The sequence below is a fragment of the Diospyros lotus genome, chromosome 1 (assembly GCF_014633365.1).
Source record: "Diospyros lotus cultivar Yz01 chromosome 1, ASM1463336v1, whole genome shotgun sequence".
Lineage (NCBI taxonomy): Eukaryota > Viridiplantae > Streptophyta > Magnoliopsida > Ericales > Ebenaceae > Diospyros > Diospyros lotus.
The window spans coordinates 33999533-34023151 of NC_068338.1; the positions used below are offsets into that span (position 1 = coordinate 33999533).

Below are 23619 nucleotides of genomic sequence, written 5' to 3' on the forward strand. Positions count from 1 at the left end.
TGGTGTGAATCTTAATTTATCGTGGTCCAATTACTTAATAAAATATTATTTTAGAATAGATTAATGTTTAGGATTATTAATTACATGTAACATGTTTATCTTTTTAAATAAATTTAAATAATCATTTTTAAAGGATAAAATATTATTTTCTACCTAAAATTTGTTGGATGTAAAGAGAATTTGTAGGTAAATGGACGGCTAAATTGTACATGAATGAAAGTGAGTATAAAAATATTATTTAATTTTAAATTATAATTAAAAAATAATTAAATTTTAATTTAATATATAATTCTATAATTATCGTCCATTACTGTTTAAAGAGGTGAGATGTTGACGTGGTTAACAACACGAATGGTTAAATAACACAAATGGTCACTAAATTTTATACTAAAATATAAAAAATATTATTAAATTTTACACTAAAATATAAAAATGTCAACATTTTGTTAGTATTTTTTAATGATAATCGACAATAATTATGAAATTATGTACTAAATTAAAGTTGAATGACCATTTAATTATAAATTGAAGTTCAATGACTTTTTTTATAGCTTAATATAAAATTTAATAACAATTTATACAAATTTACCCATTCACAATTGTACTGCTAATTAAGCCAAACCCTTACACGAAGTTGTATATTTCACTCACAAAATTTATACACGGTAGGGATATTTTTATAGTTGCTTTGCTTATGAGTCACTCAAAAGTTTTTTAATTTAATTATACAAAAAAAATATTAACAAATCATATAGTTATATATACATAAAATTATTTTATAAACACATAAATTAATGGAGTAACGCGAATCAAATGGAGGTGGGATTAAATACGTTATTTGACAAGAATGATAAAGAAAGGAGAAGCGAGGGAGAGAGAGAGAGAGATATATATATATATATATATATATGGAGACGAAGAAGAACAAGAACAAGGAGAATAGAAAGGTGAAAAAGATACCTTATCTTATGAATAATCTCTACATTGGGGGCCGCCCCATTGGATGGTAAAAGCCCATGTCGTGACTCATATATCCAATTATTATTATCCAATTAACCTAGTTGAATGTCAGTTCATCGATCGTCAGATCATGCGTGAGAGTTGAATCAATATTCGCATTTGGAGCAGTTGAGGGTCAAAAAACAAATTTATTAGCCTGATCTAGTCTGCTGCTATAAACACCGGGCTAGATAGATTATCGATCCAAATTCAAGGCGACCAAGCGCTGTGGAGAGAGAGAGAGAGAGAGAGTTGGAGTTCGCGAGAATGAGTGAAGAAAGAGCCGAGAATTGCTTGGGATGGGCGGCAAGAGATGTCTCTGGATTTCTATCGCCTTACAAGTTCAGTCGGAGGTATGCGAATCGCCTTTCCTCGATAGATATATTACCAGATGGAATCAATAATTAGGGTTTTGTGGAGTTTGAAGGTTTCAAATATATCAATCACGTATGTATGGGTCTCCCTGTGTGTGTGTGTGTGTGTGTATAGATGTTGACTTTGTATTAACTGGTTTCTGGACGAATTGAACAACGTAGGGTTGTTGGAAGCGATGATGTATCAGTGAAAATCACGCACTGTGGAGTCTGCTATGCTGATGTTGTATGGACTAGGAACAGGTTTGGGGATTCGAAGTACCCTGTGGTGCCAGGGTAAGCCCTTTATTTCCATTGCCATTTCAGCTGGACTATCCTTTTTTGTTCTGTTTTCAATAATGAGAATCAGTTGCCACTACCTTCGGCGCCTCTTTGGAATATTCACCTGACACGTCCAGTAGCACAGTATATAAAAATTTGTGCTCCGAGGAAGATTTGAATCATAATTATAGAAGTGATCACTGTAAATTTTACTGTCGGACCAAGTTAATCTCTTTCATGATAGTGATGATCGTGTTTTGTTGGACATATTTGCATTTTCAGGCATGAGATTGCTGGAATAGTGAAAGAGGTTGGTTCCAATGTTGCTGGCTTCAAAGTTGGGGATCGTGTTGGAGTGGGGACTTATGTTAATTCGTGTAGGGACTGCGAGTACTGCAAAATTGACATGGATGTGTATTGCTCCAGGGGAGCTATTAACACTTTTAATTCTGTTGATGTGGATGGTACTATGACAAGAGGTGGATACTCAAGCTACATAGTTGTTCATCAGAGGTAATCCCGTCAAATTCAGTCATCATCTTATTCTTTGCTCAAATGACCGGCAAGCTAGTATTTATGTGATAAAAGTATTTATATATTATTATTATTATTGTTATTCTTTGCTTATTCTCTGTTTACCTACAAAACCATCAAATTATAATATGGAAACTTAGAAGGGCACGTTTGGTAGCATATCAATTTTCTATTTTATTTTTCCTGACTAAAAGGGAAAACCCAGATATGGATACTAACAAACAAACCACTAAGGGACTTGGAACACCCAGCTACCCTTGTGTGTTCGTCTGGAATGGCTGCACCGTAGACTCTCCTTAAAACACAATTTGCCAAGCTATCCACGTGAGTTGGGTAAAAACCCATGCTAAGGACCTCATTCGTAGCAGCATTAGACCCCTCCTCCTTGTTAAACGTGTGTTCTGAGTGACTAGGGACCCAATCAGGTCACAAAGGATAGAGTGATGCTGCCAACAAGGAACGTAAATTTTGAAACCTTTCTCAGGATGCAACTCTATATTTGTTTCTATTTTTATATTTTGAAAGAAAAATAAAAACTGATATATATATATATATATATTTCCTTGGTTAACTCGCAGGTACTGCTTTAGGATACCTGCTGAATATCCGCTGGCCATGGCGGCACCGCTACTGTGTGCGGGAATCACAGTTTACAGTCCCATGATCCGCCATAAGATGAACCAACCAGGCAAATCTCTGGGGGTGATTGGACTGGGTGGCCTTGGTCATTTGGCAGTGAAGTTTGGCAAGGCTTTTGGATTGGCTGTAACTGTTTTCAGCACAAGTTTATCCAAGAAAGAGGAAGCTCTGAATGTGCTCGGAGCAGATAAATTCGTGCTCGCATCTGATGAAGACCAAATGAAGGTAAAGGGCATACAAACAATGTTTTAATTTTTTAATTATTATTATTTTTTCAGTGTGAAATGTTATGCTGGCCATACTCAGAAATTTAACACTGAATGGTCTCTTGCAGGCTGCAGCAAATTCACTCAACTTCATTATTGATACAGCCTCAGGGGACCACCCGTTTGATCCATACATGGCAGTTCTGAAGACCGGTGGAACCCTAGTTTTGGTTGGTGCCCCCAGTGAAGTGAAGCTCAGTCCTGCCCATCTCTTGAGAGGTACTTCCATCACAAATCTTCAAAAAAATTGGGATGAAAGGATTAATTCTTTAAGGTTCAGGTTGCATTAAAAACTGATGATCAGAATCCCATAGCAACAATGCATATGGTAGAATTTATATGGTCAAGTCCCACGTGATGAGATGAAGATGAAGGCTTAATATGATGTCGGTGTCTGTGTCTGACAGGTATGAAATCCATTTCGGGGAGTGCCACGGGAGGCACGAGAGAGAGGCAAGAGATGCTGGATTTCTGCGCGGAGCATAAAGTTTACCCGAATATTGAGATTATCCCAATGCAGTATATAAATGAAGCTCTGGAGCGAGTAATCAAGAAAGATGTCAAGTACCGTTTTGTTATTGACATTGAGAACTCCTTGAAGTGACAAATAGGAGAGGAAAGTAAAAGCTGAAGGTCCAAAGTCCCGATCAATTATCGTAACCCCTTATATATACAATGCCTAGTCTAAAATTTGCTTTTGCTTAAGCCTCAAGTTTCATCTTCCTACATACCTGTTGCCTGAGCTCAATAAAGCCCCATCTCCATGCTATTTAAGGTTTCTGTACTTCTTAAGTTTTTCATTAATGAAATGAAGAAGAAGATTACATACATACAACAGTTAAATTCCCCCCCCCCAAAAACATTATGAGTGCGTATAAAGAGTCCCAAAGAGCCTACTTCTGAGCAGAAATGTTGTGACCGGCTGAGGACGGTGTCCAATTGCCACCAGAGGCATCCTCAGTTCTCACCCTCCTGTAGAAAAGCACATCGGCGGCTGCCGCGACTTTACATCCTCTTCATTTATGGCTGAAATATGGCTGTCGTCGAAGTTGTACCACCTGTTTTCATCTACAAGCTGCACATTACTCGAGAATGCTAAAGAAAAAAGTCGCAAGAACAGCAAATCCGCAGAGCATCAGGGAACGTAAACCTCCTGAGAGACTTGGGGCAGAATAAAATGAAAAAACAAGAGCAGGCTGGATCCCTCTCACCTTGATATGTGCAGTGTAGTGGCCACTTCCCATCCCGCCATAGTGATTGGTCAAGGCATAGAGTTCGTAGAGCTGAGGCCTTGGGTTTTTCTTGTTGGCTACATAATTTGTCAGATCAAAGCCATGTATGGGAAAATTGACCAAGGTCTCCAGCTTGTGCTTCATCGACCTGCTGTGTGGGAACCTCTTTAAATGGATCACAAGCACATCGGGAAGCCTCCAGATATCCAGCTTCTTGCTTGCTTGCCTTCGCTCCTTGCATCGAGGGCCGTACCTGATCATGCATCCGTCAGAAAATGTGAGAAAAAAATCTAGACTGCAGATGAGTTCTCCTCTCGGACAGACAGGACAGGAATTGCAACCAAGACAGTGGTATCCACAACTTAAATTGGAATGCTAATTTAAGTTTAATTAATTGTAAGTCCTTCAATCTATTAATGGAGAATACTTTTTAATTTAAAGTACTGCTATTCAAGTGCTAAAAAGTAATTTACACATTAAGTAGGTTATCACATTTCTTCGCTTATCTTTTCACAAGATTCTTGAAACTTAGCATTGTCTTTGTCAACGACTTCTTCAATTATATTTTTAATAAAATTAAAAAAATATCAATTATAAAAACATAAATAATTGCATAATCAACTTTATACTTATTAAATAATTCATTTTTGTCAAGTTCAACTACACTTAAAATATTAACAAATGATTTAAAGGTAAAATTTTGTATTGAAAAACTTTCATCCGTAACATCTATGTTGTGGAAGAATACTTACCAAAACAGAGGGTTAGTACAGATTATAAACAAAACCAAAAGATTGAAACAACTAAGAACACAAATAGAGTAAAAAAAGTAGAACTCTTTGTAAGAAGGTGTTTTAAGGCTCAGATCTAGATTTGTCCAGTGTGTATACCACCCAGGTAACTCTAAGAAATAGGGACACCAAGCCACACAGAAGCACACAAGAGCCAAACCCCCAAACCCCCAAATCTGACCCCGAACCCTCTCAGCTAGAACACAAAATCTCTTACCCAAAACCACACAAGTTATGCTCACAACAGGATCCACCAGAAACAAAGAGCAATCACAAAGATATGGGACGAAGAGTAGTGACTAAAAGCTTACCTCCAAGGGAGACCATCGAAAGGATTAATAGAGGACCCCCACAGATCGTCTAAGCCATCCACAAGGAAAGACACGGACATCAACAAGGAAAGACAGATCAGACCGAGAGAGAAAGAGGAACACATCGGATTGGCCATACAAGGAAGCTATAGGGTGAGCAAAGAGAAAGAGAGAGAGAAGCGACCGTCAATAAGGGCAACCAGAAAGGAGAGAGCCCTTATATATGATAAAGGTAGGGTAAGGTAAGGGAGAAAATGGGCTTGGGCTCGGGCTTCCTTAAGCCTTGGGCAAATGGGCTCAACCCATTTCTCCTCCCAAGACTTAATAAATGGCTTATGGCCTGATTTCTTTAATGGGTTGTCAATAGGTGGTACTTTTTGGAGTATACTTCAATCCCGAGCCAAAGCCTATAAAGATCAACTCGAATCTTCATCATAGCATTGGGCCTCATTGGGAAACAAAAAAACAACAATCTATAATAGTAGTCTTTGACATTAAGTTTAGCTTGTATTTATAATCTTGTATTTCATATTGTTATATCTAAGTATAAAATTGGGTATAAAATATAATTGTCTTTCACAAATCAATATTTTGAAAAATCGAACCAACTAACGCTTGATTGTTGCATGAATTCTTCTACCTTATAAATTTGATTGTGAAATCTATATAAATAATTAATAATAAATTTATAAGAAAATAAAAAAAAAAACATGTTCATTCATAAAAATCATTTCAATTGCAATGCTATAAGTTTCTGACTTATTTTCAAAGTATGAAATCTCTCAAAGTCTCACAACTCGAACTTTTAACGTCCATTGCAATTTGCTAGCGTTGATTTAATTTACAAAATCAACTCTTTTATCCATATTTTGAAAAGTTACTTTAAAAAGACTTTTATTAAATTGCACAACATTATATAAAATAAAATTTTTTGACATGAAACAACAAAAGCTATTACATTGAAACAACAAATTATTAAATATTCACATTAAATTAAAGGTAGTGATTAATTAATTATTAGAGTAAAATTATTTACTATATTATATATTTATTTATAAATTATAAATATAAATTAAAACTCCTAAATCTAAGTATGGGTTTTTCCAATGTTGATTAAAAATTCTCTTGAAATTTTTAATTTCTACTCTTGAAAGTTAATTTCTGCAATGATAACAAAATAATGAAAATATAGATTTTGACTTATTTGTCTTTCACAATGTATTAATTTTCTTCTATGATCTTGAAAATATGATATATTAAATCTTAATTAGTATTAAAAAATTCATGCATTAGTCTTGAAAATGTGATATCTTAAATCTTAATTAGCATTAAAAATTTAATGCATTAGTCTTGCATTAAATTAAAGAAAGTGATTAATTAATTATTAAAATAAAATTATTTATTATATTATATATTTATTTATAAAATATAAATATAAATATAAATATAAATTAAAACTCCTAAATGTGAGGAAGCATGAGTTTTCCAATGGTAATTAAAAATTTTCTTTAATTTCTGATCTTGAAATTTAATTTCTGTAATGATAACAAAATTTTAAAAATATGAATTTTGACTTATTTTTCTTTCACTATGCATTAATTTTTTTTCACAGTCTTGAAAATGAGATTTCTTAAATCCTAATTAGTATCGCAAAATACATGTATTAGTCTTGAAAATATGATATTTTAAATCTTAATTAATATTAAAGAATCCATGCATTAGTTTTGAAAATGAAAAGAAAAAAATTCATATTTTTAAGACTATGGAAAGAAATTAATGCATAGTTACTGATTTATTTAACTATGCAAGTTTTCTCATGGGATTACTATCATACAATGCATATGTTTCTGGTAGGTTCATCAATGCGAATTAAAATATATTATATTTTCAAGATTAATGCATGGATTTTTTAATATTCATATGTTTCTAAATAAATATAATATAATAACTGATTTTACTTTAATAATTAATTAATCATTATATTTAATTTAATATAAATTTTGGAGAGAAAACAGATCACCATTGATTATCATTTGACAAAATATTTTGACAGACTACCTTACTTTACTATATTAATAAAAATAAGATAGAATTTTAATTTATACTATTTAAATTTAATTTCTACAATAATAACGCCCTTAGCTACAAACAAAGAAGTTGTATATTACCAAAAACTAATATTTAAAGTGAGTATATATATTGTCAAGAAAATTATTAAATAATATTTTATTATATTTTTTATTTTATTAGCTTGAATACTTTGAGGATATTTAAGGTCTACGAATAAATATAAACTAAAAAAAATGAAATAAAGGTCAACTAAGGCATTAGATTCATTAGTAATGTTCTTTATTCCTTAAATAAAAATTTAATGTCACAAGGTCTTCAACTGCGACTACTTATTATATGGTCTACATAAACATAATTACATGGTGCGGAGTAATTTTTTTTAAATATCTTAAATTACCAAATTGATAATTCACTATTAGGTAATTAACTCCCAAATCACTTTTTTTTAATAAAATAAAATTACATCACTTAATACCTATTGAAAAGGCAATTAAAATTTATGAGACTTAATTTCAAATTTGTAAACTTTGGTAACACTATTAACTATTGCTAAACTATAATTTCATGCGACAACTCTGGTAATCAATCACACTACATAGGAGACATAATTTCATATCGTAATCGAAAATATTATTTGCATACCTAAATTTAATATTTTTATTAATATGAGGTATGAACTAAAATATTATTATAAATGTAAATCTTAAATTTTCAAATAACAATTTCACATTACAAATGATGGATGAGAGACAGTCACAATGGGAGGATTCCATCAATTGAAATGAATAATAATCCAATAATAATAATAATAATAATAATAATAATAATAATAATAATAATAAAATGGGATTAAGGCTCGTCTCTCTTGTTTTCTACGGTCGGCCAGGCCCATCTTGCCGGGCTGCCGGCCCAAAGTCCACGAGAAGCTACTCCCTCTTGTAGCCGGCCGGCCTGTTTTGGTTTAACTTTCTACAAGATGTTTGTTTAAGGAGGTAAATGAGTTACATAATTTCATGTAGAAATAAATAAAAGGGAAATAATAAACAATACATTCATTTACGGGTAAATGAGTTACATAATTTCTTTGCCACCCTCTCTCTCTCTCTCTCTCTATATATATATATATATAATTACATTTATGTACCATCTTTTAACTTCTTTGCCACTTCCTCACTTCTCTCTCTCTATTTAAGATAGAATTGGAGAGTATTCTTTGAAACACATGAGCAAATGGGCGGGCCTATTTGGATCCATGACCCAGATCCAAGTTAATATTTTTTATATTTATTTTCTATGACAAAACATACTCAAAGGGTAATTTTGAAAATAAGAAATCCTAAGAAGCTTTGCTAACACTCAAGTTACATACCTTCAAGATATAGATCGAACGATCAAATGAGCAATATGTCAGTATCAATCCGATAAGTTGTGAGTTCGATCCCCGTCTTACGTAAGAGTCAAATGTCTAACCTGTAATTTATTATTTTTAGCGTAATCGAGAACACGAATACTGAAAGTTATGCAAGAGTGGTCATCTCAAGTTGCATGAAATTGCAAATAGAAAATAAAAAAATAATAATATTTTATTAAAAAGTAAAAAAAGGATATGTGAAAAAATGTGTAAATAAAAAATATAATTTTGTTATAAATATAATTTTTAATTTATAAAATTAAAAAAATAATTATTCAATTAAATATAACTATAAATTAATCATTTATTCAACAAATAAGAACATAACTTCTATTATCTATGAATTATGATTTGATAATTAAAAATAAATAATAAATCTAAAAAAAATAATAAAACATAATACAAAATTATTTCAAGCTCATTTAATCAAGAGTCAACTATCAAGTTCAATATCATTTCATCAACATATCAACTGAGAATATATTTCAATTTAATGTCAGACTAAAGTCTGTGTTACAAAAAATAAAAATAAAAAACTAAAGTCTATCAACTTGAGATCTATGAACTCTATTTTTTTTTATTAAATAATAGTAATTGCAACACATGCACACAGAAATCAATCAAAGCTATTATGCCAAAACTCAAAAAAAAAAAAAAAAAACAAAACCTAAAAAGCAACAAGAGAAAAGCACCCATCAAATTATTCATAAGCATACATTTATAAATATAATCACAGTTATATATAGTACTTATAGATGATGATTTTTACCGTCGCTAGTCAAAGACAAGAAAATGAATGAAGTTGTGATTATTAGTCGAAGACATTAGAGATAGTGGTTGTTAAAGTTGCTTGATAAAACGTCGGATAGATAACAAAATGACAAGAAAACGAAAAATTTTCCCACAACAAAGAAAGAATAAACCGAATCTTAGTTAAAGATAATTTTTTCTGTTTTTAATGTGATTGCTAAATATAGAAAAAGCGTCTTTTTTTTTTTCAAAAATTATGAAATGGCCATAAAATATTTTTGATATTACAAGAACTGTCCAAAAATATTTTTTAAGTGTTTTTTTTTTTTTTTTTTGAGATTTCATAATATGAAATATTTTAAAAATATCAGTATAACATTATTTCAGAATTAATTTGTTGCTCGTGTTAGGCAATCTTATGTTGCCTGACGCAACCCAACCCCGCCCCCGCGCTACACGCGTCGCCCCACCCTCAGTATATAAATGAAGCTCTTGAGCGAGTAATCAAGAAAGATGTCAAGTACCGCTCTGTTATTGACATTTAGAACTTCTTGAAGTGACAAATAGGAGAGGAAAGAAAAAGCTGAAGGTTCAAAATCCCAATCAATTATCGTAATCCATTATATATACAATGTCTAGTCTAAAATTTGTTTAAGCCTCAAGTTTCATCGTCCTACATACCTGTTGCTTGAGCTCAATAAAGCCCATTTCCATGCTATTTAAGGCTTCTGTACTTTTAAGTTTCTCATTAATGAAATGAAGAAGAAGATTACATACATACAACAGTTAAAATTTTTTCCCCCTAAACATATTTATGAGTACGTATAAAGAGTCCCAAAGAGCCTACTTCTGAGCAGAAATGTTGTGACCGGCTGAGGACGGTGTCCCATTGCCACCGGAGGCATCCTCAGTTCTCACCCTCCTGTAGAAAAGCACATAGGCGGCTGCCGACTTTACATCCTCCTCATTTATGGCTGAAATATGGCTGTCGTCGAAGTTGTACCACCTGTTTTCATCTACAAGCTGCACATTACTCGAGAATGTTAAAGAAAAGAAGTCACAAGAACAGCAAATCCGCAGAGCATCAATCACGGAACGTAAACCTCCTGAGACTTGGGGCAGAATAAAATGAAAAAAACAAGAGCAGGCTGGATGCCTCTCACCTTGATATGTGCAGTGTAGTGGCCACTTCCCATCCCGCCATAGTGATTGGTCAAGGCATAGAGTTCGTAGAGCTGAGGCCTTGGGTTTTTCTTGTTGGCTACATAATTTGTCAAATCAAAGCCGTGTATGGGAAAATTGACAAAGGTCTCCAGCTTGTGCTTCATCGACCTGCTGTATGAGAACCTCTTTAAATGGATCACAAGCACTTCGGGAAGCCTCCAGAGATCCAGCTTCTTGCTTGCTTGCCTTCGCTCCTTGCATCGAGGGCAGTACCTGATCATGCATCCGTCAGAAAATGTGAGAAAAAATCTAGACTGCAGATATGTTCTCTTCTCTCAGACAGACAGGAATTGCAACCAAGAGAGTGGTATCAACAACTTAAATTGGAATGCTAATTTAAGGCGAATAAACTCAGTCCACTAAGCTAGTTTTGTCTTCACCCAAGTAAAACCAACAGGAAAGCTAAAACTCTTTTAGCCAACCTTACATAGTGAGATAAAGGCTTGGTATGTTGCTGTTGTTGTTATTCTTATTTTATTGCCCCTACTTGCATACCTAAGACCTCTTGTGCAAACTCCAATCTTGAACTAGACAGAGACAAATGAAGATCAAAATCATCACAAATTTCCCACCCTTTATCCCATTTCAGGGTATAATCAACCATGCATGTTAAAGCTGCCTCATGGTCCCTTGAGAATTGACCACTAACCCAACATTGTGGTGTCCCTAAGCTGATGTGTTTGTGTGCTTGCTTGCCCATGGCACCGTAGACAATAATGAATATGTAATCCGGTTTGACAATTGCCTAGCACCACTGCTGCAAACTTCTAAACATTAAATTCATGCACATGCTAGCATAGGTCTGAGTCAGTACAAGAGCCACACCTAAAACAAACTTGTTGCAGTAATGAAAATCCAATCAATGAGATAGTCACAGAATTATCATATCAATACCACAATGCATATATTTTTTTGCGACCCATAACTGGAAAGCAGAAAAGAATAAAAACACTAACCACATGTCTTCAGGGACCAATGGCTCTTCACGAAGAAAAGCCTCCAGGCAAGTGTACAAGGACAGAGGTTCATTTCGAGCTTTCTTTGTCACGGGCCCATATCTGAACACTTCTGGCAAGTTTTCCAAGTAATGAGTATCATAGTTTTCCAAAAGTTTCTCTGACCAATCAATAAACACCAGTATTGAGGTTGATGACATGGAAATTTTCACAGCTTTATCTTCCCCCATTGATAGGTCTATGCATGCATTGTTTTCATCAACCAACTGGAGAGGAAGTTTACGGAAGGTTCCTGATTTTGAGCTGCCACCATCCCTCTGTACTGAATCTGCTATATTGGACTCTTTACATCCTTCAATAGAAGTAGCTGTTTGAGATGGAGTTGAAACTGGTGGAGAGGTGTTAGAATCAGAGAGATCAGGATGTCCCATATTCTCGGCTCTTAGCATGGGAGAGAGCATTTTATGAACCATTGACTGTATATCACCTCTCCTAATTATTTCATCACAGGAGATCGGTGAAACAAGAGGTGTTCCATATGGCTTCCATCCCCGTGTATTTTGGCCATTGCCAGTTTCCCTGAAAGACAGACATGTTATTGAACTAAAACAATAAATGAATGTGAAAGGACCACACCATTAGAAAGAAATAGTCACAGGACCACTCAATTAGAAAGAAATAGCAATTATAAAGGAGGCCGGCACTAATTCAACTGGAATAAAGCAGGCCGACTTTTTATCTGCTCCTAATCAGCAAAAATTTATGCGCATGGGTTCAGATACATACTGTTCTTCTCGACGGTGAATCAACTGAAGAAATTTTGTGTTCTTCATAAATTTGGGAATCTTGTACGCAGCTAGGTGGTCATCGTCTTTTATGGAAGATAACAGTGTTAAAGGTTCATCCAAGAACCGGTCAATTATGTGACATTTTACCTGTGATAAATAAACATGAATGATCACAACCGGATCAAAATGAAATTTTGAGCTTCACCTGAATAACTATTTAAAATATTTAGATAACCTCAATCTAATAATTGGATCTAGGAGAGTAATTAAATTATCACCTCTGCAAGCAAAAGTTTCTGATGATGCTTTAAGGAACAAGCGTTGCTAACAGCTTGGATCAAGTCTCGGCAACGTCCCTGCTTTGGAACAGTTACTGTGCAAGCAGTCGGTAAAGCAGTTCCATCACAAGTAAAGACTGTCACAGTCATAGTACGAGTGGTGGTGGATTGTAGTGGCAAAGAAAGGTACATGAAGGGATCAAATGTAACTGAAATTTTATTGCAATCAGGACAAACCAGAGTCGACTTGTATTGGCCCTGTAAGATGCAGTACAAGCAGATAATTAAGAAAACTTGACAGATTTGTCAGTGATGATAGCAAAAAGATAAAGGGGTAAAAACAACTAAAGACAAAAAGTGAAAAAATGGGAATCAGTGGCATTATATAATGGAATGACATGATTACAGCAAGCAAGAAATGAGATAAGGCTACCCCCCCCACCACCCCTCAAAACCTTAAAAAATTAGAGAAAATATATACACTGAGTCACCTTTTATGGTCATAAATATTTAATTAATAATTAAATACCTCAACAAAGGAATATGTGATCCAAATTTCCTTCATAATGTATCTATGTGATACACAAAAATACTTGGACAGGAATATATTGATTTCTCCCTGATTAATAGTCTTCCAATTACCCCTCCAACAGGTTGATTGGTGTAAATCCAAGCATTATATCTAAGTAGAGCATAGTTGAGTAGGAGCCTCATAATGCTTCCATGTAAATCATCCAGTATACCTTATGGATGAAAAGCTCTGTGCGCACTTCAAGAAGCCCAATTTATGCTGGTAATAGAGAGTGAAAACCAACTTACTGTTCCCAGTGAAACAAAATTACCTGTCAAGATTGTGTTTAACAGGAGTCTACATCAATAAATTTGACGGACATCACTACCATACAAGTCATTGCTTTTTGGAATTCTCTAATGGCATTATCTAATCTCCACAGTTCCAACATACTCTGCAAGGTTGGGATTGAGTAGATGATTACAGTAATCTTCAGCACCAAGTTACTTCAGGGCTAGGGGATGACAGATGGGAATGCTGTCCTTCAAACGAGTGATCCTCTTTAGTTAGTTGATTTTACAGTGGGGTTTCTGATTACAGGCTTTGTTCCCTTCGAAGATGATTTGAAGGAAGAGAGGAGCCCTCCCACAGTTTTTCAAGGGAGATGAAAAGGAAAGCTTTTGAGTGGTTGAGAGAGTGGAGAAGAGAGAATATCAGGAGAACAGAAGAAAAGAGAGAGAATGAACACCGAGGAGAAGAAGGGGGAAGAGGAAAAAAAATAACAATCTCTAAATCCAACACGCATTAAGGTGAAGATTGTCAATCAATACATGGTGAACATAAACTTTTTTGCCTTTTTACCAAATCCTTGACAAAAAAGGAACTCAATATTATTTCATAAAAACAGTTTTATGAAAAACCACACTTCTGAATCACTTAATTATACATGATTTCTTAGGTCAACACCATTTGATATTTTGTATAATCTTCACCTTCTATCAGTTCTCAGTTAGCAGGAGGGTTTTCCATAATAGGTCTTATAAAATTCCAAGAACTTTGTCCAACCAGCACAAACCATTCTACAGAAGGTTCCTACAATGAAATAAGGATATTAAAAAATGCACCAATGGAGTTTGACGCTCCCTGTGTGTTCATGTAATTTAAGCACGTCCAGACAATAAATGTGCATCCTGTAATAACCTTCCATTAAGGAGCATAATTACAAAACATAACCCTCAAAGTAGAAGTAGAAAAAAGCTAAGATTATAAGATTAAGAAAATATTACTTCATGGATTTTTCAGGCTTGAGAAACTTCTTAAATAATATTATGGACTACGGCACTAAATCAAGTATAATGGTAAAAGTATCATGCATAAAAATGCATGTTATGCTCACCAAGCCGGAGTAAATGGTTGTAAACAATCACTCAGCAATTCCATGTATTAAGAATATGCAAGTCCAATAGCAGTATAGAAAGGAAGCTAACAATTCATAGCAGCAGCCACTTATTTGAGAACTCCAGCAATAGACAGCATTATCAATGTTAAAACTTTCAAACATCAAAGTCATATTCTTTACCTAGATAAAAATGTAAATGAATCGCTTTATTTTCTACTTTGAAGTAACTCAACTTCAACTAATCAAAGAATCTATACACTACAACACGAGAACCGAAAAAATCATGTGTTAATTTACCGAGTAGATCATAATGGTGTTAACGAATGCTTACTTGGCACACATCCACGATTATGGAATCATTACGAGCAATGTGATTTGCCCAATACTCATCAGCAACCTCTTCATCAGGTCTTCCATCTGCATCTCTTGATTTTATGTAAGGTTTGTGTTTGACACGATTCAGATCTTCATGAAGACCATCTAATAAAAATGCAAGGAGTTCCTGGATAGAAAATTTAGCATTTAGTTGTCAACCACATTTTCCCTTGATAAACCTAAAAACTTGAAGCATAATTTGATTGACCAAACCTGAGAATCATGCTGATTGTATCCACTGAACTGTGGTGCAAAGCGAGCAAGTTTTGTTTTGAATGGCCGCGGAGCAACTGGAGTTCGCCCGGGTGCCCATAATTTTCGGAGTAACTCACCAAATGCCAGAGCTAGCTCACCCTGCACATTTCACAACTTGGACCAGTTGGAAGCAAACATAACAAAAAACCACATCATAGATTTGAATGAGTTGAAAGACAACAAAAAACCAAATAAGTCTTTGAAAAATGGTTGGAAAAAAGATACCAAATTCAGCCCATATTTGGTCTCTAACCAAAAAAGTAACAAGGCTACATATTTTCAACAATATAAGCAATTCCTAGCCTCAGAGTAAAAAGCTTAACTCAGAATAAGGAGCTCCTACGGAGTAAGCAACAATTAAGAAAATATGGTACCAAACTTATTTTTTCCACTCCTTTTGTTTAAAGATAAATTCTTATTTTCATGTATTCATAGTCAGTAACATAGCCTTCAGAACAACTATTTGCACACACAAAAAACATGATCAAGGAAGAAATTACTTGTTATAGGGAAGAATAGACATCCAGGTTTAGTAATAAAATTGATTGCTATTGATTGCCTTTACAATATCTCATCAGACAGATGGTCCATTTTGATCACACTAGTGTCAGGACCCTAGGGTGTATAGTAGCTTACAGTAGGGTTGAGTGTAGCAGATTATTCTTCAGGAGTAGTTAATTCTGTTAAGTTGTTAGCCATAATTTTACTTCTTGTATTTTCTGTTGTCTTTATAATAGAATCCTAGCATGGGAGAACTGGAGAAGTAGCTATATAAAGCTACGGGGGCTGTTGTAGAGGGATCATTCAGAAATATCAATTGAATCTTCTGATTTCCTCTCTCGAAACTCTCTCTCCCTCTCGGATCTGTGTCTTTCTCTCCCTCAGCTTCTCTTCCTCTCTTTTCCCCCTCCCGATTCTGTCTGATTCTCCCTCTCAATCTCCCTGTTTCTTCGGCCTCCTGTTTTTCCTCTCTTTCTCTAATGCTGCCCTAATCCTTCCTAAAATCTGCCCTAATTCTCTGCTGAAACCCTAGGCAAATCCTAGGATCCTAACAACTAGGTCCCTCTCTAAGCACATGTGAAAAGAAATTGATTAAAAAAATACAAATGTTGCCTAAAAACTAGCCCTTCCTACACCTGTTGAAAGAAGAGAAAGCCAAAACAAACAAACAAAATGCATAAAAAAATGAAAGAATATTTGGCTGACATTCTTGAACATATTCACCAACAGGTTGGCACTTGGCAGCATGCGTCGTGCCAATCTCTTTCCAACCTTATTTGCAATGAAGACAACAAAGAAATCAACAGAAAATGGAACTAAATCAGAATCCATGGCTGGGATTTTGGCCATAGTTGTCGAAAGCACACACAACAACATACCAGATTTATCATTGGTATGGTACATTATTGGTAACAGTACCATTTCGAACATATCATTGTTGATATATCTATTTTAGATTATATCAATGTAATATAGAATATGTATAGTAAATAACTGAATAATAAACAAACATCACTCAAAAAAATTTACAAGTAATAGATTAAGTCATCTAAAAGTATTAAATTATATAAAAGAAGCAATGTTTAAGAAATAATTTATTATTCGTATACTAGTATTCAAAAATTTACAACAAAATAATTTGATATTATAATATATATTTAAATTATATTATATGTAGTCGTATCTACTTAAGTTTTATTATACTATATATACATATATTAATATTACATATCTAATTAATAGATTTTGATATATATTTTACTATATATATTATAGGTACTATTAATTTTTTCGCATGTGTCCTGTCACATAGCCACTGCAGGGACCATGAAGCAGGTTGCTCTCGCCAAGGGATGCAATCATGCAAATTCAAAATTTCAAACACAAAGAAACTCAAAAATAGGTATCGGCCAAAAAAATTATCTGGAATTTTTATACCGGATTTTAACTGAAGTAACATATACCGGGCAATATGGAATGGGATTTACAGCTATGATCGACCATTTCAAAAACAAAGTGTGAATTAAGAAATCTGATTGTTAATCATTCTATCTTCTTGTTTTGGCTGAGATTTTAGTTCAGATGAGGAAGAAGGTATGGATTTGGCTTTCAATTGTGGATGAACAAATTGGGGGGGGAGAGAGAACCAGCAACCCACATAAATCACAAGCCCCTTCTCTGGGCAAAATCATTAAGAAGGGAAGCAAAGTTGCATTTTAGTGACATGAACAAGAAAGGTACTGCATAAGAAAAGAATTAAATAAATAAATCAATAGCCAACCCAATGTTTGGCACAAGTATCCATCCCACACTTCAAATAAATAGATTGCCTTGACAAGAGTTCTTTCAACATTATCAAAAGATTCAAAACTGGAAACTTATTGTAAGCAGGATTCTAGTAGTGTTCTAAACAAGCCTTCTGGGGAAGTAACAAAGTAATCACTTTGACTACTATTATATAATCTAAAACTTACCACCATGCCGAGAGGATTCTGCCAGTTTATTTCTTTATGGTAATCTTCCCGAAAATATCTAGCAAACTCTGGAGTATGGACAAGGCACTGTATGGCACTATTCATAAAGCATGTGTTTCCAAGATTCACCAATCCAGTCAGACCACCAGAAGACCCCCTTGTGGTAACACCAATTGTCCCATATGTATTCTCTGGTTCCCTACCAGGGGAGGTTAGGTTCTGAAGTGCTGGTGACTCCAAATTGCAGTTTTTTGACAAGCCTTTGCTAGCAGATAAACCTCCTGCAATTGAAAAGCTTGACTTGGAAGGCTCTACGAAAACTGAGGTTGTTTCCTTGTCAGCAGACCCATTCGCCTGAACAGAACTGACATGACCACCTAATGCAGCAGTATTACTGTTGTCAGCAACCTCCACCAAAATCTGTTTCAAATAATAGCATGAAAAAGAAAATAAAGTCTAATATTAGAGAATGAGGGAGAACTCAGTAATAATAAAAAAAGGAAAAAATCAAATCACTAAAAGATAAAGGAGATATTTATGCATGCAAGTAGGATATCAATTTTCCATAAAAAATCAGGTCTTAAGCAAATCAATTTCCCAAACATAGATGTGAAGAATTGCATACAAAGAAAATACTTGTGGCTTTAACAAACATCCATAAATACTTTGAATGGAATTTCAATGGAATATCAAGTCTCTCAATGGAATTTCAATTACTTTGGTGCTCCACTTTCCCTAACATGTACTGTTGAAGGAGTCCCCCCTATTTACAGCTGATCACAAGCCCAGATAAAGGAGTAGGGTTGTGTAGGTAGCAGATAACCAAAGTAAAACTCATCAGATCAAACATTATAGATTCTAGTTTAGTATGCTCATCCTCAACACTCTTGGAATATAAAGATTCTCTCCAAGATTCTAACAAAATAGTTACCCTGATTTTTTGTTTCATATATTAAAAATATCCAAACTAAATATTTTTCACCATAGAAACCTATCCAAAATGTCTAATCAATTCAGCCATAGGCCCCAACAAGATCATAATGCTAATTCCTAATGAAATCCTTTTGCTTCATCTCAAAAGATATCTCAGACAATGGTTTCAACATGAGAAAACCTCCAGATCAAAATCAACATCCATCCACCATTATATCTTAGTCATTTGAGCTAAGGATGGTATTCATGCCTTCTTAGCTTTAACACACATTACGACCTACATGCTAAAGCCTAGAAGAATGTTCAAGATTGATTTCTCAACTATGCAACATATTTTGTCTTATAAGGTGGTAATTACGAAACAAAGGGAAATTGGAAGAGGATGATGCGTGGAGAGAATAGGAAAGAAATAACTATGTTCCCCCACTTGGTGAATATTTCCGTGACCAAAAGCTAAAGGAATGGGGAAAATCCCGTGAGATGTTAAATAGTATTACTACCAGATAAAGGCAGGAAACCTAGAGATCTGGTAAGCGAGTGTAAAAGTTCAATCTTGTGAATATCTTATCATGAAAAATCAAGCAATTCTCAATAAGGCAGGCAATAGAGCTTCTTCCCAAGGGTGCAGCACAGATTTTTAGCCCATGGCCTAGAAGAATGTTTAAGAACTGGTTTCTACATAAGTGCAGAAAAAAGCCAGCATATAATCTACTCTTCCTCTAAATAGTTTGTCCCGGACATGATGGCCTCCTTATGCATGCCATTGTTTCACAAAGTTTAGTCAATACTAAATCAATGCTAGAGATATTGAGTCACAGGGGGCTTAATGCAGCAACACCCAAAACCAGATCTGCCTCAGCATTTTTCTTATCCTTTCCATATTTTACCAACCCTAATTCTTTCCCTTTAAATCCTTTGTCAGTAGCCGCCATGCACCATTCAAAATCAGCTGCTTAATGCCATTCACATCCCCAAATCCTTGCCTGTTTGTCAGAATTTTCTTGTATCCAAAAGAAACATATGGTATTTCCCACAAATTCTAGGCATAATTAGCCAGTTAAACCCATATTTCCATCGGTGCCCAAAATGACTTGTTTTGTACCAAAGCTTGTTTGACTCCACACTGCTCATAGATCAGATAGATAGTGAGTGCACCTTATCATTATGCACATTAGATGTGTATGATCTAGTAAGAATGGACAGAAGATAAGATAGGTGTTATCTCGCTAATATTGATAAAACTTATACATAATTATACTGCACTTTAACAAGTTAAATAACTTAAAACACATAAAATTGAAAACACCAGAAATCCTAACAGTTTGATGCTGTCAAAAAAGACATTTACTAAAATTAGCCCAGAACAGAAACCGTACTAGAGAAATAAAGGATATGATTCTTTGTCACATGGAATTTTTATTGATAATAGTAGGCACCAGCTTAACTAGGACAACTAGAAAGCCAACATTTACTATTGACCAAGGGCAGAAGCTTAAAATCATAGAACATGATTTTTAACATCCAACTTCATAGAAAACACCAATTGAAGCAATGATTTATCAATAAAAGATAGATCAAAATAGAGCAACTTAAAGAACCATATACTGATCCACCTAAAAGATTAAATGTGGAGCAACATGAAAAGACCCACATCCTGATCCATTTGTATGTTGGCATCATCAAGTGTTTTATCCATTTCATTCATCAAAGCATGTTTGCGGCGGCCATAATAGTCCCAAATCCATACCTGCGGCGAAGGAAACAATTGCATATTGGACAATTGACAGAAAAATGATCTCCAAAAAGCAAGGTAGATGTTACCAATAATAGTTTACATAAACAAGAAATACACATAAGCTGTTTACTTGCTCTGAATGGAGATAAAAAATCTCACAAGCTCTTCGGTGAAGCTCTCCGATAGATTCCTGACCAATATTCAATTTCAAACAACGCATTCAGAATACATAAATGTGTCACACATAGAAAGGGGAAGCGGAGAAGGGTGGATGGTAAGATAGAGGAAGAGAAAGCAATTCAAAAGTCTGATAGATACCTTCTTGCTTATTCTTATGGTAGAGTGTTCCCCTTTAGTCATCAGATGCAACTGAAGCCGCAAGGGATAAACTTCAACAGCCAATTCTGTCTGTGAGAGACCAGAATTGATCACCTTTCGAGCCAACACGGGACCCCCTCCATACCTAAGCCCAACAAACAGTAAGATTGATTCTTCAATAGAACCCATAGGCATCCTTATCATTTGTGTAATACCATCAAAAGATTATCCACTTGAAATAAAATCTTCAGAATTAACACAAATATGGAGAGGGAATAATCCGCACACAAACATATTATAAGTCATTCTCAAATTTTCTGAGACTGATGTTAAAGGCCTAGGTTTGTATGTCTTGTATAAACCTATCATCAAGTTGGCCATAAATGTTTAATAGAAAAATGTTGATCCAAATAGATCAAAGACCAGGATAATATCCTTATCACTCTGAGCTTTTAGAAGGATAAAAATGCTGGAACTAAACCCTGAAATTATAGAAAATGAAAGATTTTCCAAAGAAGAAAAAATAAGCGACAAAAATCCACTTTAGTCAACTTACCATGCATATAACTTGTTCCAAACTTCTTGAGGAAGCAATATATAGTCTGTGCCTTCTACTAGAGTATCATGGAGCTCAATACCACTAGTGGAGTCCTCTGGTGCTGCTTTATATATCAAATCAGAATTATCAATAGCAGACGGCCTCTTTAAATTACTTAAACCAATAGAATCAGGCCACTCAGTAGAGGATCCATCATTTATAGTAGTTGTCTGGTTTTGGTTCACATACTGCAGCCAATCTTGCCACCATCTGTGATCAACCAGTGGAAAACAAATTCAAGGCTGACTTCCAAAACAAAAATAAGTATACCTAGCATTAGAACCTTACGGATTTTAAATCTTCAAACAAAAATAACCATGAAAGGAACAATGCAATATTATATATTGGCTTTGTCAAATCTCTACTAAAATGGTAAATATTAAAAATGGAATTGCTAATTGGAATTTACTGTCTATGCTTTTTGTCCAAGTTTACAAGATACAGTAGAAGAACAGAAGTTTTATTGGCATTTATTGTCTGGGACTCTGGGCTCAAACTTCTACAATCTCAGACCAGCAAGCAGCTTGTATCAGAAGGATAACTAGCAAAGTAGACATCTGAAAAATAACACTACCATCTTTACTGCCCTTAGTAGTAGTAACAGATCACACATCTTGTAGAGACAAAAGAAAAAGATGTCAAATTTCAATCCAAGGACATCAATTTGGTGTATGGATCAGTTAGGGGTTGGGTCCACCATTGAGAACGCAATGTCACATTCTCAGTCAAGATTTGACAAAGAGCTAGTTCAAGAGAAATTCATGACCTAGCTACTTCCATCACAAACATTTTCACAAGCTCTGACTTGATTTTAACCTCATAAAAGGCACAGTAGCAAAAGAACCCGTAAAGAGTTCACTCAACTATAAATCAAGGGTACAAAACTAAGTCTAGCGACAAATTCAGGATTACCAGGAAGCTATAAAGGTGCCAGCAACACGTGGAAGGATTGTCAAATATAGAAAGACAAGCATGGAAGTTAAGTGACACAAAAACACTATTGTCATGCTTCCACAAAGCTTTGTTATTGGTCATTTTTCATTTGTGAAAAAATTGGGTAATGCAGCCTAAAATTTTGAATGGTGCCAACCAAATTTTCATGGGCAATTGGTAGCTAATCAAAAGCCTGTTGATCTAATAAGAATTTTGAAACCATCTGAACACTGAGAAGAAAGGGCCTTCAATCACTGTGAATAACCTCATGCAAAACTGGTGTTTAAAGCCTTTTAAGAAGCAACAGCTAACGTGATTTGTCAGTGTCAATTTCAACCCGCAGCAAAAGACAGTAACACTAACCCATCCTATTATAGCGATTTAAGGAAATGTGAGCTGAAAGACTCTTCAAAAATAGGACCAATGAGTTGAAGAAGCCAACTTTTTATGTCATTAGCAAACTAGTTCAAGAATTCAAACGAGAGAGAGAGAGAGAGAGAGAGAGAGAGACAGAGAATCTATCCACATTGACTAACGCATAAACTACGTCGCCAAATTAAGGGGACACAACTCCTGAATCAACGGCCCGCAAAACAAAACCCTCAGCAAATCTCAAATAAAAACCCTAGCTATTGAAGAATTAGAAACAACAATCTGAATTCTAGAAAAGAACCATTCCTCGGGCCGTCGGTAGTAAGAGGATATCTAACAAGATAAAAATCATCAAAAGGAAAACTCCGGGAAATGTTCACGATCGTCAATCTGAACCGACCTCCACACAAATAAAAACACATGTATGGACGGCAGTTGTGTACAAGTACCTTTGGGTGATCATATAGAATGTATCCCCTTCTTTCGTCTGCGATTCGGCAGCCATAGAAATGTCCCTAATCGTCACCTTCTCTTCCTCCGGCGTAAGCGCCGGCGGCCGACACGCCGCCGACCCTGCCATCCCTCTCTATGTTGTAAATCAAGGAGAGAGAGAGAGAGAGAGAGCTTTTTGAACGAAAAAAAAGCTGTAGAGAGCTTAGCAGGGAACCTGTGGGCTTCGGTATCTTCTTCTTCGTCTCTGATCTGTACAGAGAGCGTTCGGTTCGTTCCCGTGCCGTTTGTAACTTCTCAGGCAGAGGAGGGTTTTAGCTATTTGGCTGTGATGCTGTTAAATTCCGCCACGTCATTATGCTGAACTGGAATATTATAAATT

At 34.9% G+C, this 23619-nt stretch overlaps 2 protein-coding genes across 5 annotated transcripts; one reads left to right on the plus strand and one right to left on the minus strand.

Annotated features, from left to right (window-relative positions):
- The first annotated feature begins 929 nt into the window (after positions 1-929).
- LOC127798324 (probable cinnamyl alcohol dehydrogenase 1) lies at positions 930-4744 on the plus strand. 2 transcript variants are annotated; one of them, XM_052331831.1, is made up of 6 exons: positions 930-1352; positions 1536-1649; positions 1917-2147; positions 2759-3032; positions 3142-3292; positions 3481-4744. In XM_052331831.1, the coding sequence occupies exons 1-6, from the start codon at positions 1267-1269 to the stop codon at positions 3675-3677; spliced, it is 1053 nt and encodes a 350-aa protein (XP_052187791.1). In that variant the 5' UTR covers positions 930-1266; the 3' UTR covers positions 3678-4744. The 2 variants fall into 2 exon arrangements, with proteins under 2 accessions (XP_052187791.1, XP_052187782.1); XM_052331822.1 differs by having other exon boundaries at positions 932-1352; positions 2747-3032.
- Positions 3999-23559, minus strand: LOC127798313 (ubiquitin carboxyl-terminal hydrolase 5). 3 transcript variants are annotated; one of them, XM_052331813.1, is made up of 14 exons: positions 23455-23559; positions 23237-23360; positions 21441-21692; positions 20885-21029; positions 20697-20756; positions 20483-20578; positions 17899-18318; positions 15383-15523; positions 15126-15296; positions 12885-13142; positions 12605-12753; positions 11819-12397; positions 10802-11075; positions 10217-10661 (listed from the first exon to the last, which is right to left on the minus strand). In XM_052331813.1, the coding sequence occupies exons 2-14, from the start codon at positions 23290-23292 to the stop codon at positions 10482-10484; spliced, it is 2781 nt and encodes a 926-aa protein (XP_052187773.1). In that variant the 5' UTR covers positions 23293-23360; positions 23455-23559; the 3' UTR covers positions 10217-10481. The 3 variants fall into 3 exon arrangements, with proteins under 3 accessions (XP_052187763.1, XP_052187773.1, XP_052187751.1); XM_052331803.1 differs by lacking the exon at positions 10217-10661 and adding an exon at positions 3999-4148 and having other exon boundaries at positions 23237-23541; XM_052331791.1 differs by having other exon boundaries at positions 23237-23541.
- Positions 23560-23619: the final 60 nt, after the last annotated feature.